This window comes from Pygoscelis adeliae, unplaced genomic scaffold (assembly GCF_000699105.1).
Source record: "Pygoscelis adeliae isolate BGI_AS28 unplaced genomic scaffold, ASM69910v1 Scaffold75, whole genome shotgun sequence".
NCBI classification, from domain to species: domain Eukaryota; kingdom Metazoa; phylum Chordata; class Aves; order Sphenisciformes; family Spheniscidae; genus Pygoscelis; species Pygoscelis adeliae.
In genome coordinates this window covers 5364417-5382892 of record NW_008824772.1, presented here as the reverse complement: position 1 = coordinate 5382892, position 18476 = coordinate 5364417, and the positions used below count along the sequence as shown (strand labels likewise).

General features: G+C 48.4%; 1 protein-coding gene across 1 annotated transcript in view; it reads left to right on the top strand.

Moving 5' to 3' along the window:
* The window catches only part of HID1 (HID1 domain containing), a 27434-nt gene extending 9235 nt beyond the window's left edge, over positions 1-18199 (top strand). Inside the window, exons 4-19 of the mRNA XM_009323813.1 lie at positions 705-818; positions 3720-3826; positions 4308-4424; positions 5195-5417; positions 5812-5868; positions 5971-6111; positions 6522-6612; positions 7294-7445; positions 8751-8829; positions 10041-10205; positions 11390-11617; positions 12117-12250; positions 15361-15441; positions 15835-15926; positions 16256-16414; positions 16878-18199. Coding sequence (XP_009322088.1) covers positions 705-818; positions 3720-3826; positions 4308-4424; positions 5195-5417; positions 5812-5868; positions 5971-6111; positions 6522-6612; positions 7294-7445; positions 8751-8829; positions 10041-10205; positions 11390-11617; positions 12117-12250; positions 15361-15441; positions 15835-15926; positions 16256-16414; positions 16878-16941 — 2004 coding nt within the window. The 3' untranslated portion in view covers positions 16942-18199. The remainder of the gene's footprint in view (positions 1-704; positions 819-3719; positions 3827-4307; positions 4425-5194; positions 5418-5811; positions 5869-5970; positions 6112-6521; positions 6613-7293; positions 7446-8750; positions 8830-10040; positions 10206-11389; positions 11618-12116; positions 12251-15360; positions 15442-15834; positions 15927-16255; positions 16415-16877) is intronic.
* Positions 18200-18476: the final 277 nt, after the last annotated feature.

Here is an 18476-nt window from a genome sequence, read left to right as displayed (position 1 = left end):
CCCAGTGTGTGGTGGGGAAGGCCTCCCATCCAGGACGCTCTTTGACAGGCAGGATCTGGCAAGGTTTCCCGTGGCAACGGCTGCAGAGGAGTAGCCATGCGTGATTTGAGTGATTGCTTTGAACGCTGGAGACAGCAAAATCTCTTCTGCTGTAATGCTTGCTCAGCCATGGCAGGCTGAGGCGGCCCCTTGCTGACCATGGTGCACACGGCCTCTCCTGGTTCTGTCACCTCCAGTTCTGGGCAGCCCGTGCAGGACTTTGAGAGGTTTCACACCTTATCGCTGCTGGCTGGCTTCTTCCTATTGCTGTCTCTGTGCACCATCCAAATCATCCTCCTTCATGACTGTAAAACCCTCTTTTCTGTAAACGGTTCCCTTTCCTTTTGTCTTCAATAAGTCAAACATCTCCACGTGGCAAGGTCCAGTGCTACTCTTCTGTTTCCCTGACATCTCTAGGCCTTTTGTCTGCTCAGTTTGGTGTCATTAAAGAGCTTGTTCCTAGTTAGTCATCACCTTCCAGGGGGGAATTTTCTTTCCTCTACTGGTTGGGTTTTGTGTGTTTCTCCCTCTTGTTCCTTTGTAACTTCTTGCCTCCCTGCATGTTCTTGGGGAGTGTATCTTCTCTTGCTGTGTTATACTAGTGTTACTCTGTGCTCTTTGCTAACCCTAGGCTGACAATACTTTTCCACATTTCTTGCTTTTAGGGAGATGAAGACGATGAAAACGCCCGGCCACTGGCTGAGTCGTTGCTCCTTGCTGTTGCAGATCTGCTCTTCTGTCCCGATTTCACTGTGCAGAGCCACCGGAGGAGCACAGTAGTCAGTTGAATCACGAGATTGTCTGCGTAGAGGTAGATTAGCTGCATGGTGGGGGCGTACCCTGGAAAAACCCAGCAGCTTCCTGCAAACCTGCAGGCAGGAAAATATGGAGTTGCTGAGCTTGACCCACGGTGACTAATATTGATCAATATTTTGGGTTCAGTGTGGTGTTTGTGCCTTCTAAAACAGATGTTCTGAGACAGCTGGGTGAATCTCAGCTGGAGTGGCTGGCACATACCCCCGCACTACAGCTTGCCGCTCAGGAAGAGGCGGTTATGCTGGCAAACAACCACTCTTCTGTTGTTGCCATCAGAGCAGAGACCTTTAGCACCTTGTTCCTTTCACTGGTGATTTGGTGCAGTCTGGGGCAGGAAGCAGCTGTTTGCCTGATCGCAGGTGCTGTGATGTGAATGAGTAGATGGTCTCTGTTGTGTCTTTTCACCTCCTCTCCCTCTTTCTATCATTGCAGCAAAGACAAATATGTTCTGATCTTTATGGTGACTGTCTGTACTTCAGAGGAGTTCCCTGAAGCAGGGATCTCCTACCAGGTGTGCTAAGGACAGATTCTGGTGCATCTCCCTCCCTCTCTCCCTCCCTCCCTCTCTCTCTATTTCTCTCTCCCTACCAATAAGACTGTGGTGTTTCTTTTAGGTCCAGTCTATAAACAAAACTAGGCAGCCCTCCTTTTTGGTATAGCTACGAAGTAAATTAAAAATGAATGTGCTAAACCACTGTGCATTTGATGACTGCAAAATTCCCTGAAAAACCTGAATACTAAATTGCTTGCTTGAAGTTTCTGAGTAGTAGAAACAGGGTTAAAATCTGCCACCTGGGGATGAAGGAGTGAGGCTGGATCAGAGCCACATGAGTATGTGCTAAGAGTAAGTGGGAGTGTGGCTGAGAGAGATGGACTTGTCTTGTGCTGTCACTTGGGATGGATTGCACAAGTGGGGGTGACAACAGTTTTTCCTGGGAGAGCCCCCCCACTGCACCTGTGATTTCTCCCTTGGCAGCAGCCAGCCTGGCTTTCCAGGGCGCTGGGCAAGTTGAATTACACAATGAGATTGTGAATGCTTTATGTTCCTTGCTGTCAGCTGCCTGTCTGCTGCCTGCAGCCTCTGTAGTCTTTGCCTAGCTGTCTTTCCTCTGGATCTGGTATGACCTGTGCTCTTGAGTCTGACTGCAGGTTAAGAGCAGAGAGATGGGTACAACCACCTCATGCTCATGGCAGAACGGCATACGGCCCCAGAGGTACAGATTATGGTGGATAGTTGCTGAAGCAGAATTGAGTAAAGAGGGAGAGTAAGAGCTGGGAGGGAATGGGCAAAGGAGACCCAGGAGTGACCCATACTCTTCTGCTGTTTGCCCTCCTATTGAAGTCAGCCCTGGAATTATGGCTGGAAACTGGGGATCCCTCTGTCATGCACAGTGCCTGCGTCTCTGTGTTTTATCACTTACTTGCAAAGGCTGAGCTCTCTGAAGAAATCGGCACCCGCTTTTTTAGGCCTGGGGAACTGCTATAATAATGGCTAGTAACATGCTGTCTCCTCCTAGTGTTCCTGCTTAGTCACACACAGTAGAAGCAGGTTTGTGGATGTAATTGCATTTCTTTCCACGAAACCTGTGCCTGGCGGGCGATGTTCAAGATTTGGTTGTGGGGGGACGTCTTGGGCACTCCAATCTCAGCAAGAGTTGTTCTGAGGAGCTCGGTGAGAAACCTGACAGCAGGTGAGCTCCGGCCTATCTGTGGGAAGTGAGTAGCAAGGCAGGAAAAGCCTGGACTGTGGAAGAAGCTGCAGTTGCTTCTGTATCAGCAGTAGCTGCTGTCAACATGCTAGTTTTGTGGGAGTTGTGGTTGAGGTGGTAAGTGCATCCTGGTTGCCCTCAAGCCCTGCTGTCCTGAGATCAGTGCCTTTGTGGGAGGGAGGGAGGAAGGAAGGGAGGTTATGCAGTGGGAACCCAGAGCAATTAGAAACAGTCCTCTGATCTGCTTTCCCCAGGTATAGGGAGGAAAAAAGGCAGGCAGTAGAATTTGCTTAATTAAACCCCAGAAAAGAGACAGCCAAAGCGTGCCAAGTGCACTTGATGCAAACATATTCATCTGAGCCCTTGCTCCTGGTCATTTCTGGAGGGTCGGCAGGTGGTTTTCAACAGCAGCTTGTCTCCGCAAAGCTGCTTCAACCCTGACCTGACTGACCATGACAAAGAAGAAGGGCAAACTGCTGTGGTTCATCTCCTCAGGTTGCAAAGCAAAAGTTTGGGAGTCATGCCAGCAGCTGTCAAGGGACTGGGAGGGTTCTGACTAGGAGAAATAACATATTTGTGGTCACCTTCTTGCTTTACCTTCTGAAAAGCAAGACACAGCCGTATCCACTTTTATTATAAATGAGGGTTGATTTGCGGCTTCTCCTGTCTTTGGGGTGCAGCCATTGCGAGTCACCATTATGTGGGTAAACTCAATGTGACATGCTCTGAGATAGGGCCGAGGTGTCGAGCAGGACTGAACCCCTGTGTGGTGCTCTTGATCTGCAAAGGAAAAGCTCTGACCTGGGCTGAGTTTCATGGGGTGTGGAGGAAAGGAGGGGAGATGGTGGTGCATCCAGTAATGAGAACAGAATGTATTTTGGATCCTTTGGCATTGGGTGACCCTTGCCGCTGGAGGTGGCTAGCATTGCACCTTGGCATGCTAGAGGAAGGGCCTCATTCTGCATGGTGCTCAGTACCTGTTGAAGATGTGAGGTCCTCTGTCAGGGGTGTTCCCTGGGTGGGGCTGGTATGTACAGCCCGAGTGTTTGGATGCTTCTCTGCTGGAGTCTTTGCTATTGTCAGAGAGGGGGGTTGAACGGCCTTGGATACCACTAGCGTTGCCTTCTGTAGTCTGACCTCTTATTTCTCCCACAGGACACAGCAGAAGATATCCACTCCATCGACAGCTGTGAGTACATCTGGGAGGCAGGAGTGGGCTTTGCTCATTCTCCACAGCCTAACTACATCCATGACTTGAATAGGTAAGAGGGTCTGCAAAGGCAGAATGGAAAGAAGCTGGGCTCAGGAGAGGGGGATCTGGGGGCTCCTTGCCTCCTCGGGTGTCTGTGATTCCCAAGGGGCTTTCTCCTTGTTCCTTTCTGACCCCACAGGACTGGCAACACAGGAAAAAAACCAAAAAACAGCTGACCTTTTGAATAGCCTTTTATAGTATGGTATGGGAGTCAAAGTGTCTGCAACAGGAACTGGCAAAACATTGCTGCTTTGTAGATGCCTAGGAGCTCTGCACTGTATTTCTTTTTCATAAGGCAGCAGTTCTGCTGAGCTTTGAGCCAGTGACAGCAGTGTTGCTTATGAAATGAAATGGGCTTAGCTCTCTGTGGGGAGGACTTTCTAGATGGGACTGAGCCTTCCTTATGTGTTGTTGGGGTAAATGATTGTGCCTCCTGTGCCCAGTCCCTGCTCCTGAATGGCTCCAGGCCTTGGCTTCTTCCTTTCTTTCAGGACAGAGCTGCTTAAGCTGCTGCTGACCTGTTTCTCTGAGGCCATGTATCTGCCTCCCTCCTCGGACAGCAGCAACACCAACCCCTGGGTGCAGTTCTTCTGCTCTACGGAGAACAGGTGAGGGTGAAGGGTGGGGGACTGGGTGCCAGGGGGAGAAATACCTTCAAGTATCTTCCATGGAGTGTGTTTGTAATGGGGGACCATAGGACTTGCTACCTCCAACATCTAGGGGCTGTTGTCCTTTTTCTTTGTCCCTGTCTTACATACGCCCCATTAGCATCTCTGCTTAGTGAGAATTGTTCCTCAGCAGCAAAAGGAGAAACTGAGCATGGTGCTCACTGGAGTTTGATGAAGGACTGATCCCTGTCCTGTGGGAAATGGCAGATCCTGTTCCCTGCTGTAGACCTCGTTCCCTGGTGGGGATGGTGGCCTGGCACTGCAGTGGGTGGTTTGTGGTGGTGGTGGCGGGTGAATGCTGCCCTCTAGTGACATTGTCTCCTCTGGGACTTGCAGCTCCCCCGGTGACAGTTGCTCACCTGGGGGAGCACAGTCCTGGCTGAAGGCAGACAGTTTTGTCTTTCCAGAGTCTAGAGAGCTTTGAGGTCATGTCCCCTTTTTCACATTGCTGCACACGATTCCTCTGGGAGGCCACATGGCTTTTTTCACCTCCCCTTCCCTCTCAGCTGTAGTCCAGGAGACCAGCTGGGAGCTGGAGTGTCAGCTCTTGTCTCTGGGCTGCTCAGTCATGGGCCACTGTTATAGGTTAGAGAAGATGCTAGTGTTTTGTCATGACCCCAGACTCTAGGGGAGAGAGATGACTGTCCCTCCCCAAGGCAGCACCTTTTGCTTCCTGCTTCTGCCTTCTGAGAGTGTTTTCTCCTCCCCAGGCATGCACTCCCACTCTTCACCTCGCTCCTGAATGTCGTCTGTGCCTACGACCCGGTGGGTTATGGGATTCCTTACAATCACCTGCTTTTCTCCGATTACCGCGAGCCCCTGGTGGAGGAGGCAGCCCAGGTGCTGATTGTCACTTTGGACTATGACAGCTCCACCAGTTCAAGTCCCACTGTGGATGGCACGACCACTGGCACGGCCATGGATGATGTGGATGTGAGTGACACTGTATTTGCTGCTCTCCTGAACTCCCTGTGGTCCTCTTATATCAGCTTGCATTGAATGTTGACCTGTAGGGCCCAGCACCATTCCTCTCCTTGCAGTCTGCTATTTCTGGCCCAGTCCTGCTTCTTTCCTGTAGGTCACTAAACAGCTGTACATGACCAAACCACTAGGTTTTGGTCACTGACTTGAATCAGGAGCATGTAAGTGAAAAGCCCCTGACTTTACTGTTCCCTGAGGTGCTCTGTCTCCTAGCATGTAAAATTGGATCATTCAGAGAGGAAGGCTGAAATGAGAGACATTAACGCCCAGAGCCAGTGGTTACACTTTGAATTCCTGAGTAAACCTTATTGCCAGTAAGCATTTCACTCATTTTCTTTGAACGCAGCCTCCAGGACCAGACAATCTGTTTGTGAATTACCTCTCAAGAATACACCGAGAGGAGGTAACGTGCTTCTGTTCTGAACTATTTCCTATCTGATTTTATGCTGATTGCATTAGCCCTGGGGCCCACCACAGTCTCTTGGCCCACCTGGTCTGTTGGCAGGATTTCCAGTTCATCCTGAAAGGAGTGGCCCGCTTGTTATCAAACCCGCTGGTCCAGACCTACCTGCCAAACTCTGCCAAGAAGATCCAATTCCATCAGGAACTCCTCGTCCTCTTCTGGAAACTCTGTGACTTCAACAAGGTGTGGATCTGCTTCTTGCTGAGCTTTGCCCCGCCTTGCCTGTTGCCTAGAGCCTGGTGTGGCTCTGGCTGGACCGAGCCATGGTGAAAGGTTGTGGGCAGGTAGTTAGCAGTGACTCTGTGGTACTCTGGTCAGCAGCACTACTCCCTGCTGCACGGGCTGGGGGGGTCTGGCTGTAGGGACAGCTTGTGAGAGAGGCTGCAGCTCCTGAATGTCGGTACTTGAGGCAAATGCTGGAGCAGGTATTATAATAACTCCACAAATAATACTGGAGTTGAAGAGCTGGTGCATGTACCAGCCTTCCTAATGTTCTTGAGAGACTAATAAGCTTGGGGCTACTTGTCCTGAGTCCTGCGGATGGTGCAGAAAACTGAATATGCTTGTGATTGAAATCCTCCCCTTTCTTCCAGAAATTCCTCTTTTTTGTGCTGAAGAGCAGTGATGTTCTGGACATCCTTGTCCCAATCTTGTATTTTCTCAATGATGCCAGAGCAGACCAGTGTAAGTTGGTTATTTTCAATATTTGGGATGACCAGTGCTTGACAGTTGAGCTAGAATGTTTTTAAGATGCTTCCTCCCTACCACTTAGATGCGACAGCATCTTGAGTGTGTGTTCCTAGCCCTTTACAGGCATGGAGTAGAGTGGTTCAGTTAGCTGGGTTTTAATGTTCATAACAGACTACAAGCAGGGCATGATCTATACCACAACACAGGGAAGGGAGATCCTTAGCGTGTGTTAACTTGTTTTGAGTCCTTATGTCAAAAACTATGTCCCTGATCCCATGAAGAGGGAGAAAGGAGCAATCTGCTCTTGCCTTGGGCGTAAATCAGGCATAACTCTGTCACTGTGTAGTGGAAAGAAGTAGTCAGGTCTTTCCTACTATGGTGATGGGTGTACATCAAGAATATAATGAAGAAAAGCATGATCTATCCAAGACTTATCATGGTACTGGCCCCATAGATGTGCTTGGGAAGGACACTGGTAGTGGCAATGGAAGGAGCTCTGTGTGGGATATCCCTTATCAGGATGGTCTGGTCAGTGCAGTTTTTCTTTCTGTCCCACAGTGTTTCTCCTCTCTCCTCACTGCCCTTCTGTCTTCAGGAGTCCAGTGGCCTCACTGTGATGTGTGGGTGTTTTTGTATGTGTTTTTTCTTTCTTTTTTTTTTTTTTTCCTCCTGCAGCACGAGTGGGCTTGATGCACATTGGGGTCTTTATCCTCTTGCTTCTCAGTGGGGAGCGTAACTTTGGGGTTCGACTGAACAAGCCGTATTCTGTACGAGTGCCTATGGACATCCCTGTCTTCACAGGGACACATGCAGATCTGCTCATCATAGTGAGTATAGCTCCAGCAGTTCTTTTCTGTCCCTCCTAACTCCTGTTTCATACCTCCACAAATAATTGTCCTCCTTCCTCCTTCCATATACTCGTCCTTCCTAGATTGCCAGCCCACTGAGTAGCTAGAAAGTGTGTGGGATGCATCCGAGCACTGGTGGGATCTTTGCACACTGTTAACCTGAGGTGATGTGTCTAGCAGGGTGCATATGTGTGAGATGCAATTCGATCTGCATGGGATGATCCCAAAGAACAGGATCCTGGATGGCGCTGGACTGGTGTCTAAAGGACTTTGGGACTGGCATGAATGGGATGGGTGCATGGTCTCTACCAGACTTGATTGCAGGTGGGGAAGGCAGGAGATCTGACTGCATTGCTGGCTCTGTCCCAGGTAACCAGAGTTGTGTGGAGCACATCTGTCAGAATGGGAACAACAGTGATACCAAGCTCAACCCTGCAGCTTTGGGTTGCTGCAAGGTTTCATTCATCTTTCAGTCTGTAGTGCTGAGGGCCGCAATACTGCCTACAAACAGCTGTGTGTTTTGCAGTACCAGCCTCAGGTGGTACCCTCCTGTCATGTTAGTGCTCGTTTGCCAGAGAAGAATCTCTCAGCAGCTTCTGATAAACCTCCAAAAGGAGATTCCCATTAGAAGGACTAGGAAGAAATGTGCCCACCAGAACTGTTCTTGACGCTATGTGTTTTACTATTACATTCCATTAATCTTAGATCATCTCTGTATTTTCATTATGCTGCAGGTCTTCTCTACAGGCATGCCAGCTAGAGGTGGGAAGGCCAAGATTGGGAATGTCTGAACTGGTTGCGAGGCAGTTGAATCTTTCCATGTCTGAGGGTATAGTTAAGAAAAAAAGGACAAACATTTGAGATAGAAGTTTGCACTAAAATCAAATGTGAAATGACTAGTTCTGTGGCATTTCAAGCAGCTATCATTAGGGGTCAGAGTCAAAATCCATTGGAGGTGAAGATGTTTCTTACTTCCTGGTGGTTTATTTTTGTCTCAGGCTGCCTGTGCATTTTGGAACAGCTCACAGTCAGTTTCTGTTTGCAGTGTTGTAGAGCCCTAATCATGTCCCCAAAGGATTCCTTGTAAATGAAAGCTTGTACTCCTGGAGCGCGAGTCTGCAGTGAGAGCAGCCTTTCCCACCTGTGTAATTGTGGAGTGTGCAGGGCCCTGCCTAGGAAGGAATGGTGTCGGGAAGCGATTAGTGTGGGGGTGGCACTGGTTTTGGTTGAGAGGGTGTTTTCAGTAAGGTACTACCTTGCTCAAGAACTCCTTCCTAACTGTAGGTCTTTCACAAGATCATAACCAGCGGGCATCAGCGGCTGCAGCCTCTCTTTGGCTGCCTGCTCACCATCGTTGTGAACGGTAAGCACTGTGTGCGGTGTGAAACCACAACCCACAGAGGGGACAGCTCTGGCTGTTCTCACTCTCCTCTCCCTGCGCTCCTACCTGTGCCCCCTAACATTGACCAGTGTCAGTGGCTGCTGCTGGAAACTGATCCTTTCTAGTCCGTGCTGGAGGTGTGTCATGGTTTAACCTCAGTCGGCAACTAAGCACCACGCAGCCGCTCGCTCACTCCCCCCCCACCCGGTGGGATGGGGGAGAGAATTGGAAAAGCACAAGTGAGAAAAACTCGTGAGTTGAGATAAAAACAGTTTAATAATTGAAATAAAATAATAATAATAATAATACACAAAGCAAGCGATGCACAGTACAATTGCTCACCACCCGCCGACCGATGCCCAGACAAGTCCCCGAGCAGCGGCCCCCCCCGGCCAGCTTTCCCCAGTTTATGTACTGAGCATGACGTCACATGGTATGGAATGTCCCTTTGGCCAGTTTGGCTGTGCCCCCTCCCAGCTTCTTGTGCACCTGCAGCCTGCTCAGTCGGTAGCGCATGGGAAACTAAAAAGTCCTTGGCCAGTGTAAGCACTACCTAGCAACAACGAAAACATCAGTGTGTTATCAACATTGTTCTCATCCTAAATCCAAAACACAGCACTGTACCAGCTACTAGGAAGGAAATTAACTCTATCCCTGCCGAAACCAGGACAAGGTGCCAGCTGCAGATCAGAGCTGCCTGCAGGGTAATTGCCTGGGCTCAGTCAGATGGGGTAGAGGGTGGGACAGCAGAGTCCCTGGAGCCCCTCTGGGGTGGCAGAAGGGCATTTGTCAGAAGGCCTGGTGAGGGTGGTTGGCAGCGCTATCTCTTTCCAGCAGGGAGTGCCACCTCTCCACGGTGACAGTGGCTTCCCTTGGGCTTAGTGAGTGTCCAGGTGGCTCCAGTTGTGTAAGCTTTTCAGGAGGCACGCAACAGAGATGATGTTACTAGTGCAAAACTACACAAGACCCTCTAAAAGCAGAAATGTCTCCTTTTACTAGGCGATATCTCTGTTTCACTTCTTTTATATTTGAAAGTGTTTCTGTGGAACCCTGTTGGGCTCAGCTATTCCCTGAGGCTTTCCCAGAAGTGCAGGGTGGGAAAAGGTGGTAAGAGCAACAATTTTAGTGGTGTATTTATGTGAATAAATACACCTTGGTTCTTTCTCCAGTTTTCATTTGTTTGCTTTCCACAGTGTCTCCGTACCTGAAGTCTCTCTCCATGGTGGCTGCTAACAAGTTACTGCATCTCCTGGAGGCTTTTTCCACCACCTGGTTCCTGTTCTCCGCTGTCCAGAACCACCATCTCGTTTTCTTCTTGCTGGAAGTTTTCAACAACATCATTCAGTACCAGTTTGATGGTAAGACACTGACTGCTGTATTTAGTGGGTTTGCACTAGTTTAGTCCAATAGAACACGAGGCGGAAGTTCAGAGAAAGTCCAAACAGATGAGAGAAGGGGAGAGGTGTAGAAACCAGCTATGTGGAGACTTGCCTAGGATTGAGAAGTTGGGTTAGTAGGTAATCAGTGTTGGGTCCTGACCCAGACAGATTGGGTTAGAGCAAAATGAGACAGCAGCTAATTATCAGCATAACCTCAGCCTCCTGCAGACCAGAAGATGAGATGGGTAGAGGGGAAGAAGAAGGGAAAGTGAGTGTGTAATGCTTAAGTTGTGACTGGCTGGATGCTGTTGTGAAACTACTCATGTTGCTCAGCAATGTAGGTGAGGGGACAGAACATCTTCCATCTCCTTAAACGTTTAAAAGTGCCTCTCAGTTCTGCTCTGGCAGGTCACTGGAGCTGAAGACCAAACAACCCCATCCAAACAAAGTTCTGGCACTTGCTACCTTTCCAGGAAATGCCTTATGCTTTCCCTCTTAAAAGCATGACAGTCTTTTACCTCAAGGAAATAATAGTGAGGTCCCTTAACCTGCTCAAAATTTAATGTTTTGCTTTAAAACTGCAAATCAAGAGTGGCCATTCTGCTTCCCTAATGGAAATCTTGCAAGTGGTGGTTGCCAGATCCTAAAACAGCCTTTGTGGCTGTGATTTGTGTTTTATTTTAGGGGATGGTTTCATTCTGTTCTCTGCCACCTTGCAGACAGTAGGAATTCTGGCCTTTTGGCTTTGCTATTTCAAGCCTGGTTCTCCTCAAATGGAATGCTCCTGATTTGTTTTGTGAACTCTTCTGAAGATGGAGAAATATTGAATCTTGGCTAACAACCTTTTCTTCCAGAATAGGTGCTAATATGTGGTTTAAACTGTCCTTTTTCTTCTCAGTAGTTTGAATGTCAGTTTCTAAGCCATTTCTTGTCAGCCTTCCAGCCTAGGAAGGATTTCACTGAATTTCCTGTGCTGCTTTGTAGTGGATAAGAGGATATCGAGCTCTGCTCTTTCTTCCTTGTGCCATTGCCTTTGTGGATGGAAGCATGGTTCTGTTGAGCCTGCGGGGTCTCCATAATCGTGCTTCGTGTACCCAGTGAGCTGTGCTGTATTGGCAGAGCTCTTTGAGTCTTACTGCACGTTTTGTTGTTGTGATTCCCAGGGAACTCAAATTTGGTCTATGCTGTTATCCGCAAGCGGAATGTATTTCACCAGCTGGCCAATTTACCCACGGACTCGCAGTCCATCCAGAAAGGTCTGCAGCGCAAGAAGAAAACTCCTGAGCCTATTTCTCGCACCAACTCCCAGGACGGGGTCTCCATGGAAGGGTCACGTCCTGCTGCACCTGCTGAGCCAGGGACACTGAAGACAAGTTTGGTGGCCACTCCAGGTCAGCTTTAGTTTACCTTTGTAACAGGAGAGACATTTGTTTTCTCTGTGAGATACGGTGTGGACTCACCCTTTCACTGGGCGTTGGAGAGATTAAGAGTTTACATCTGTGAATGACTTGCTGCCTTTCAGTCTGAGTTTCAGATCAGTTTGTCCAAGCTGACCACAAACAAGTCAAAGTAAACTGCCTTGAGTTTCTCTCGTCTCAGACGTAGTGTCCACGTGGCCATTTGTCTTAATCTTGACCTTTTGCCTCAGTTTAACTATATCCATGTGAACCTGTGTTCCTCTTACATCAGGGAGCTTTTTCCTAGAGACAAGCGAACTCTTTTGGGGTGGTGAAGTCAAGGCTAGACCTTGCTTCTCCTGTTGAAAGGAGAGCATTTCAGATGTCAGCAGATGCATAGGTTGTCTGTGCGTGGCAGGGCAGAGAAGAACCCCCTGCTTTTAAGTGTATTTAATTCACTTGTGTTTCTGAGCTTTTTCTCTTTTAAACACAGGAATTGACAAGCTCACGGAGAAGTCACAGGTATCAGAGGATGGGACCATGCGTTCTCTGGAGCCCGAGTCTTCACAGCCTCCATCAGAGGGTAACCCGCCCTCAGCTGTGAGCGATGGGGAGCCCTGGAGTGGGGTAAGACCAGACATTCTGGTGTGTAAGGAAGGTCTAGGACTTGGTGAGAAATGAAGTAAAATTTGGGACTTTAAGAGAGGTCTGGTTGGCCCTCTGAAGAAAGGCATCATGTTAGAGGCAATATGCATACGCATGCTGTGCTGGAAAACACCGTGGTTCAGAAGTACTGTTGCATCATCTTGCGTGTTCATGTTTGTGCTAGTGACACAAGAGCTAGGACACTAGAGGAGTGAGCTTTCTCCACCTTGAAAGCTACTGATAGAGCAGCAAGTGCGTAATTGCAAGGGGATGTATTCCTGATCCAGGGGCTTTCAACTCAGGTTCCAACTGCTGCTGCTTTTTCCTCTCCCTCCTTTCTGGGATGGAGAGCTCTACCAGAATCTTCTGGCTAGCTGGTGTTGTGAAAAACGTGTTTCCGTGTGAGCTTGGCTGAGGTGCTGCCCTCAGAGTGGCAGCTGCTTGGCCACGCAGATGGGACAGAGGCTTTGCAGTCTATGAATCAAGGCTGCGCTGGCCTCCTAGGCTCAGGTGGCAATGTCAGCCTTCTGGCATTAGCTAGTTGTCCCCATCAAGAGCTATAAAACAGTTATCTTCCAAATTCAGTGGAGCAGTAGTCTTTTATTGCTCTCCTTTAATTCCTCAGTCCATGTCCTTTCCTGTCCCGTATCAAAAACCTCTAGGCTTTCTTGTAGGAAGTGTATTATGAGGGCTGTCCTGCGTGTCCTCTCCTCCTTCAGCAGGGCCACGTTTATACACCTAGCGGTGCCTCACGCTCTGCCTGAGCATTCACTGTCCACTGAGCCATTTCATTGCAATGAGAACATTGCATCCATTTGCAGAGGGAGGCGGGGCTGCCCCATGGTGAAAGGCATAACTTTCCCAGCTTTTCATCTCTTAGTTTTCTCTGGAATGGCCAAATTGACACACCAGCTCTCGCCAGGTGTGGAGCAAACTGGGCAGGAGGTGATGAGTTGGAAAGGGACAATGCATTTTATCATGGGCTGCTACGGACTGTGGTGGTGCTACAAGAATCTTCCTGTCTGTTTTGCTCTCGACATGCTTTTGGCTGAGAATCGGGGTCCAGATGGGGGATGTTTGCAAAGGCATCGCAATCTAGCGCAGCAGGCTGAAGACTCCTATATTCTACCCTTACGTGTTGATCCTCTCTGCTTGTTCTGCGTGCGTGTGTGCGCATGTGGGCCTTTGGTCTCAGACAGGCAGTTGCCCGTTAGCTGCCCCACCTGGCTCCAGCAATGCTATTTGCATGTCTGAATGTTTGTGGGGTGGGGGCCAAAAAGCAAACAGGAGGTGAAGGGCAGTAAAGCAGTGGGTGTGGGATATGCAATGGGGAGAATCATCACTGCTATCGCATGGTGCTTCAGGTAGCACACACTTGTCTCCAGGGATTGTGGTGTTTCAGACTGAACATTGTCATCTTTTCTGTGCTCCAACCTGGTTCGAACCTACTTGAGTAAGATAAATTAATAAAAGATACTGGATAAATTTTAGGATGCCCACCCTTACGACTGATTTAATTTCCTTCTTTTATCTGTTGTAATGTTCTCCCCTTATCATAACAACTTCAAAAGTGTCTCGTGAAATGTTCAACAACCTTCATGTTTCAGTGTAATTCCATCTTACCTCTCCTAAATGTGTCAGCTGGCTGCCAGCATTTGGATGGCAGCTGTGAGGGGGCAAGGACTGTGGGAGAGTGAGGAGGAAAGAGGAAGAGGGTGGGGTCATCTGAAGGAAATCAGAGTTTTTTATGTTTTTATGAATTTTATTTTTAGAAGCTTGATGAGGACGTGACACTGAAGCTGAACAGGCTGAACAATAAGGTTGTAGCTGCAAACATTGCAAAATAATATTGCTGTTCAGGCTTTGAATAAACTGGAATTGAACGGAATTCCTGAATATCCCAGGACCAGTTTTACTTATCCTTCCTGGCCTTCCCTGGTACCAGATGAAGGCCCATGGCCAGCAAGAAGTCTTAAGCACACAATTAATTATGTTGCCATTAAGTGAGATCTTGGCTGAGAACTTGCAGAAGAAAGGTTTTCTTCTTCCAGCAGCCCATGAAACATAATCATGGGTCATTACATCTCTGTGTCCAGAGACAGCAGAGCACAGCTGGCTTGAGCTGTTCCCCAGTCAGAAAAGGACTGGTACAGCACTGTCAGCTTCCAGTGGATTGCAGCACAGCTCTGCCCCAAGCCTGCTGTTTCTGGTTGCGAAGGTGACGTGTGAATGAGTCCATGCATGTGGAGGTGCAGGATGGCTGTTGGAAGGAAGTGCTGTTGCCATTTGTTTCGTAGAAAAGTCAGCTCTAGGCTGTAGTTATGAATGGTCAGTGTGCATTGCAAAAAGAAGCAGCTTCTCCATTTTTACCTCATGCAGAGATTGATAGTGATTTTTAAAGGGTTATTTCCTTCCTTCTCACCATGAATCTGGAAAGCCAGGGTGTTAGTAATGTCTTCTGTATAAGAAAAATGAAAACAGAGTGATGGCAAGAAGAGTAAGAATAGAGAATTGGGAACTGGACTTTTGACTAGAGCTTTCCAAAAAGTGACTAGTGATGGTGTTTGTGTTTGGGGGTATGAGTGTGTCGTTCCTTAAGGGGCAGGGGTTGTTAGGTAGGAGTTGCTGAGAGCCCACCCTTGGAAAAACGCTCTTTAAGATATTCCAGGATGGGCACCAAAAATCCCAGAGATACTCAGTAGACGGAGGTCTGAAAAACTGTGGCCTTTAGCTGTTTAATCTCTGTGCTAAAAGAAAGAAGCATGCCTGAACAATCTTTTGTCAGTCCTGTTTTAATTCTCCCACTGTGGATTGTTCCAACAGAGTGTCAGCAGTGGTGACTGGAGTTGTGACCTTGCCACAGGGTCCTACAACTTAACCCCATCAAATATTGCCACTCACTGGGTCAAAACATGTGGTTTCAGTGAATGAAGGTCTGGTGGGTTTGATCTGTTCTAGGGACAGGCTGAGCTGTCTTTCCCAGCAGTGCTCTGGAAAAGCTGGAGGGAAAGTCAACAGAAAATGGGTTGTGTTTCTTGCTCTTAAGGGTGATTTTGCTTTTGTTTGTTTGTTTAAATAATATTTATCGATAGGAGGCAACACATCCCCAACAGGATCGAAGGCGTCTCTCTAGTGCATCCTCCAGTGGACAGTGGACCCCAACTCCTGATTGGGTAAGGGAATCTGGACAGAGGAAATAAATAACGAGGAAAAGAGTTGTGGCAGAAATGCCACACACACCCTGCCTTCTCCTCCCCAGACACTCCCCCAGAGGAGCATTTCCTCATAGGGGAATGTCTTTGACTTGTGGTTAAAGCTCCAGAAGTTTACTACCATCTGCAAAGAAGTGTTTTGTTTTACCTGTTTTAAACTAATGCCCCGCTAGTTTCATTGAGCGGCTCATAATTCTAGCGCTCCAGGATTTATTGTATTGCTGTTGTGCACTCAGTTCATCCACCACCTTCATGATTTTTGTAAACCTCATTTGTTGTAGAGATAGTGGAGATAACTGTAGAAAAACTACTAATGCAGTGCGCTGATTTCCCTGTGGGCTTTCCTACTTACAGGTGATGTCTTGGAAGTCAAAGCTTCCCCTGCAGACAATCATGCGGCTCTTACAGGTGCTGGTCCCTCAGGTGGAGAAGATCTGCATTGACAAGTAAGTACATTTTTGGAGAGGAAGGGCTGTGCAGTGTGTAAAGAGCTTTGTGAGGTTGGCAGAGTTTGGTGAGTTTGGAGGGCCTCTAGGGGAAACCTTGTGAAGTATGATTGAAAGCATCACGGTCTCGGCAGAGGAGATGTTATTTTGCTTGCCAAGCTTCTTGTTTGTCTGATCCCTTCTCAACTCTTTTTTTCAGGGGAGAGAGTGTGTGTTCTTGGTGGCCGTGGTTGCTGGCTCTGTGTTTGTTTAGACTGATGCTTTGTGTTGCAGCAGTTCTGGGGGTGTCTATGGGACATGCTAAGGATGTTCCTGATCTGTCTCTGCAGGGGTCTCACTGATGAATCGGAGATCCTCAAGTTCTTGCAGCATGGCACACTGGTGGGGCTGCTACCTGTCCCTCACCCCATCCTCATTCGCAAGTACCAGGCTAACTCGGGCACTGCCATGTGGTTCCGGACCTATATGTGGGGAGTTATTTATTTGAGGTAAACCAGCTGGGTGCAGTCTAACTTGGTCTTTTCCAAACTTTTGGAGGGCCTGTAGGGAGAATTGCATGCACTTGGCCAGCTCTGGATTGTCTCAAAATTATAGAAAGATGTTGTTCCCTTGGAAGAGACTAGGGTGAATCAGCTGCTCCAAAACTTTGTTTGAGCGGGCGCCATGAAGGGAGTTGTTCTGGGAATACTGCTTCTTTGGGAACTGGCAGCTTTTCTATTCCCTGCTGCTGCTTAGAGGGGATGGTGCAGAGATTTCATGCAAAGCTCTGGCTTTGTGGGATGTTGTAGATATTGTCATCCCTTTAAGGCCCATTGTCTCTCAACCAGTGATTTCCTCTTTTGCAAAGTTGAAGGCATTCTGTGTAGCCAGCTCCTGTAATCTTGGCTGTGAGATTTGAATTCCATGTACCTGGCCACAGAGAGTAAAGTGGCTCTTGTCTTTCTCTCTCAGGAATGTGGATCCCCCTATCTGGTATGACACAGATGTGAAGCTGTTTGAAATTCAACGGGTCTAAGAGAGCACTTAACCTCTACCAAGAGAAATACACTGGATCAAAGGACTGCTGTGTGCTGCTTCTTCACAGCTATTCCTGCGTTTCACATCCAGCTGAGAGACCAAAAGGACAATCACTTCATTTACCTCCCTGTCATTTAAAGCTTTAATTGGGACCTGTTTGGACATCCCTCCCCCCAGCTCACTTCTCTTCCCTCACCCTTCACCATGAACCTTGAGTGAAAGATGTCTAAGGGATTGTCCATTATTGTGGTTGCACTAGAAATCAGACCGTTCTTAGCTCTTCTGTTGCTCTTTTGCTCCTGGATGTGGTTAGGAAACCAATCTGACCCTGTCCTTGCCCTGGTCAGAGTCAGCATTTAATTGAAAAAGACTAGCTGTAAATTGGGTGCAAGGGAGAAGCTGCTATTCCTGCAGGAGATGGGGTTTGGAAACTGCAGTTACTTTCGTGTGGCTCCATAAAGTTTCTGGGGCATCCCTTCTGGCTGCAGGTGTCTCCCTGGTGTCTCAGTTGCATATTGGTAGGGAAGTCTTTCCCGTCCAAATGAAAGGAGAAGTTGCTGAAGGAAAACTTTGTGTCTCAGTTCTGAATCTGTCTACTCCTTTCCTGGAAAGCTGCTTAAGAAGTTTTGTAGTAGCTGGTGCTTTGGTGTGGTGTGAGAAGCTTTTCCTTGGCTTCCAGGCCCAGCAGCCTGTCCTTCATGGTGGGCTGTTGCAATGGAGTGTGTGTGTAAACTTTGGAAAGCCCTGCTTAATCTGTGTGGGCACACAGGGAGGAAGGAACTGGCTCAGTGAGAGCAAGGAGGAGAGATGCGACTGTTAAATTCTTTTCATCTTCTCCTGTTGACTGAAAGGACAGTGTCACCTGGGTTTGAAAGGAACCATATCCTTCCATCTTTGCCTGGCAGGCTGATGCAACGCAGGGAGTGGAAGGGTCTTTTGCACACTACTGTCTAAGGCAGGGGATTGAGGGAGGCGCTCAGGGAAGTTGTAGGAGGAATTTGGAAGTTGTAGGAGGAAAAGCATCTCCATGTCACTAGGGAGTGGAGAGTGCTGAGGCAAAGTTCAGTTCTTCAGGGCATTTTGCTAGTGACCAAGGTATCAGATCTTGAATGTATTGGGTCCCAAGCATGCGAAGTCTGGGAAGCCAGAATTAGAATCGGTGGGAGACCTGCTATTGCTGGCTTGGTTCAGCTGCATGGGGTTGCACATTGGTAGGTGGAGACGTCCTGGGGTTTGAGTCAAATTTTGTTCTGCTGGGAGGGGCTGCTGTCTTAGACCTGCGTGGTCTTTAGGCAATGAAATGTGAGGGGTCCTGTCATGAACTGAGACCTTTCCCTTTCCATCAAAGCTTAGTCCTTGGTGCTCTGGGATTCAGGCTCTTGGGAGGATCACTGGCCATGAGCTGTTTGCCACGGCTTAGAACCAGTGAGATCACTCCACGGAAACTGGTCTCACACGTTAAAGTAAGGGGACAGGTATGGCACACACTTCTGTGTCTTGTAAGCCTTGCCTAAGTTTTGAAGCTAGAGTCAT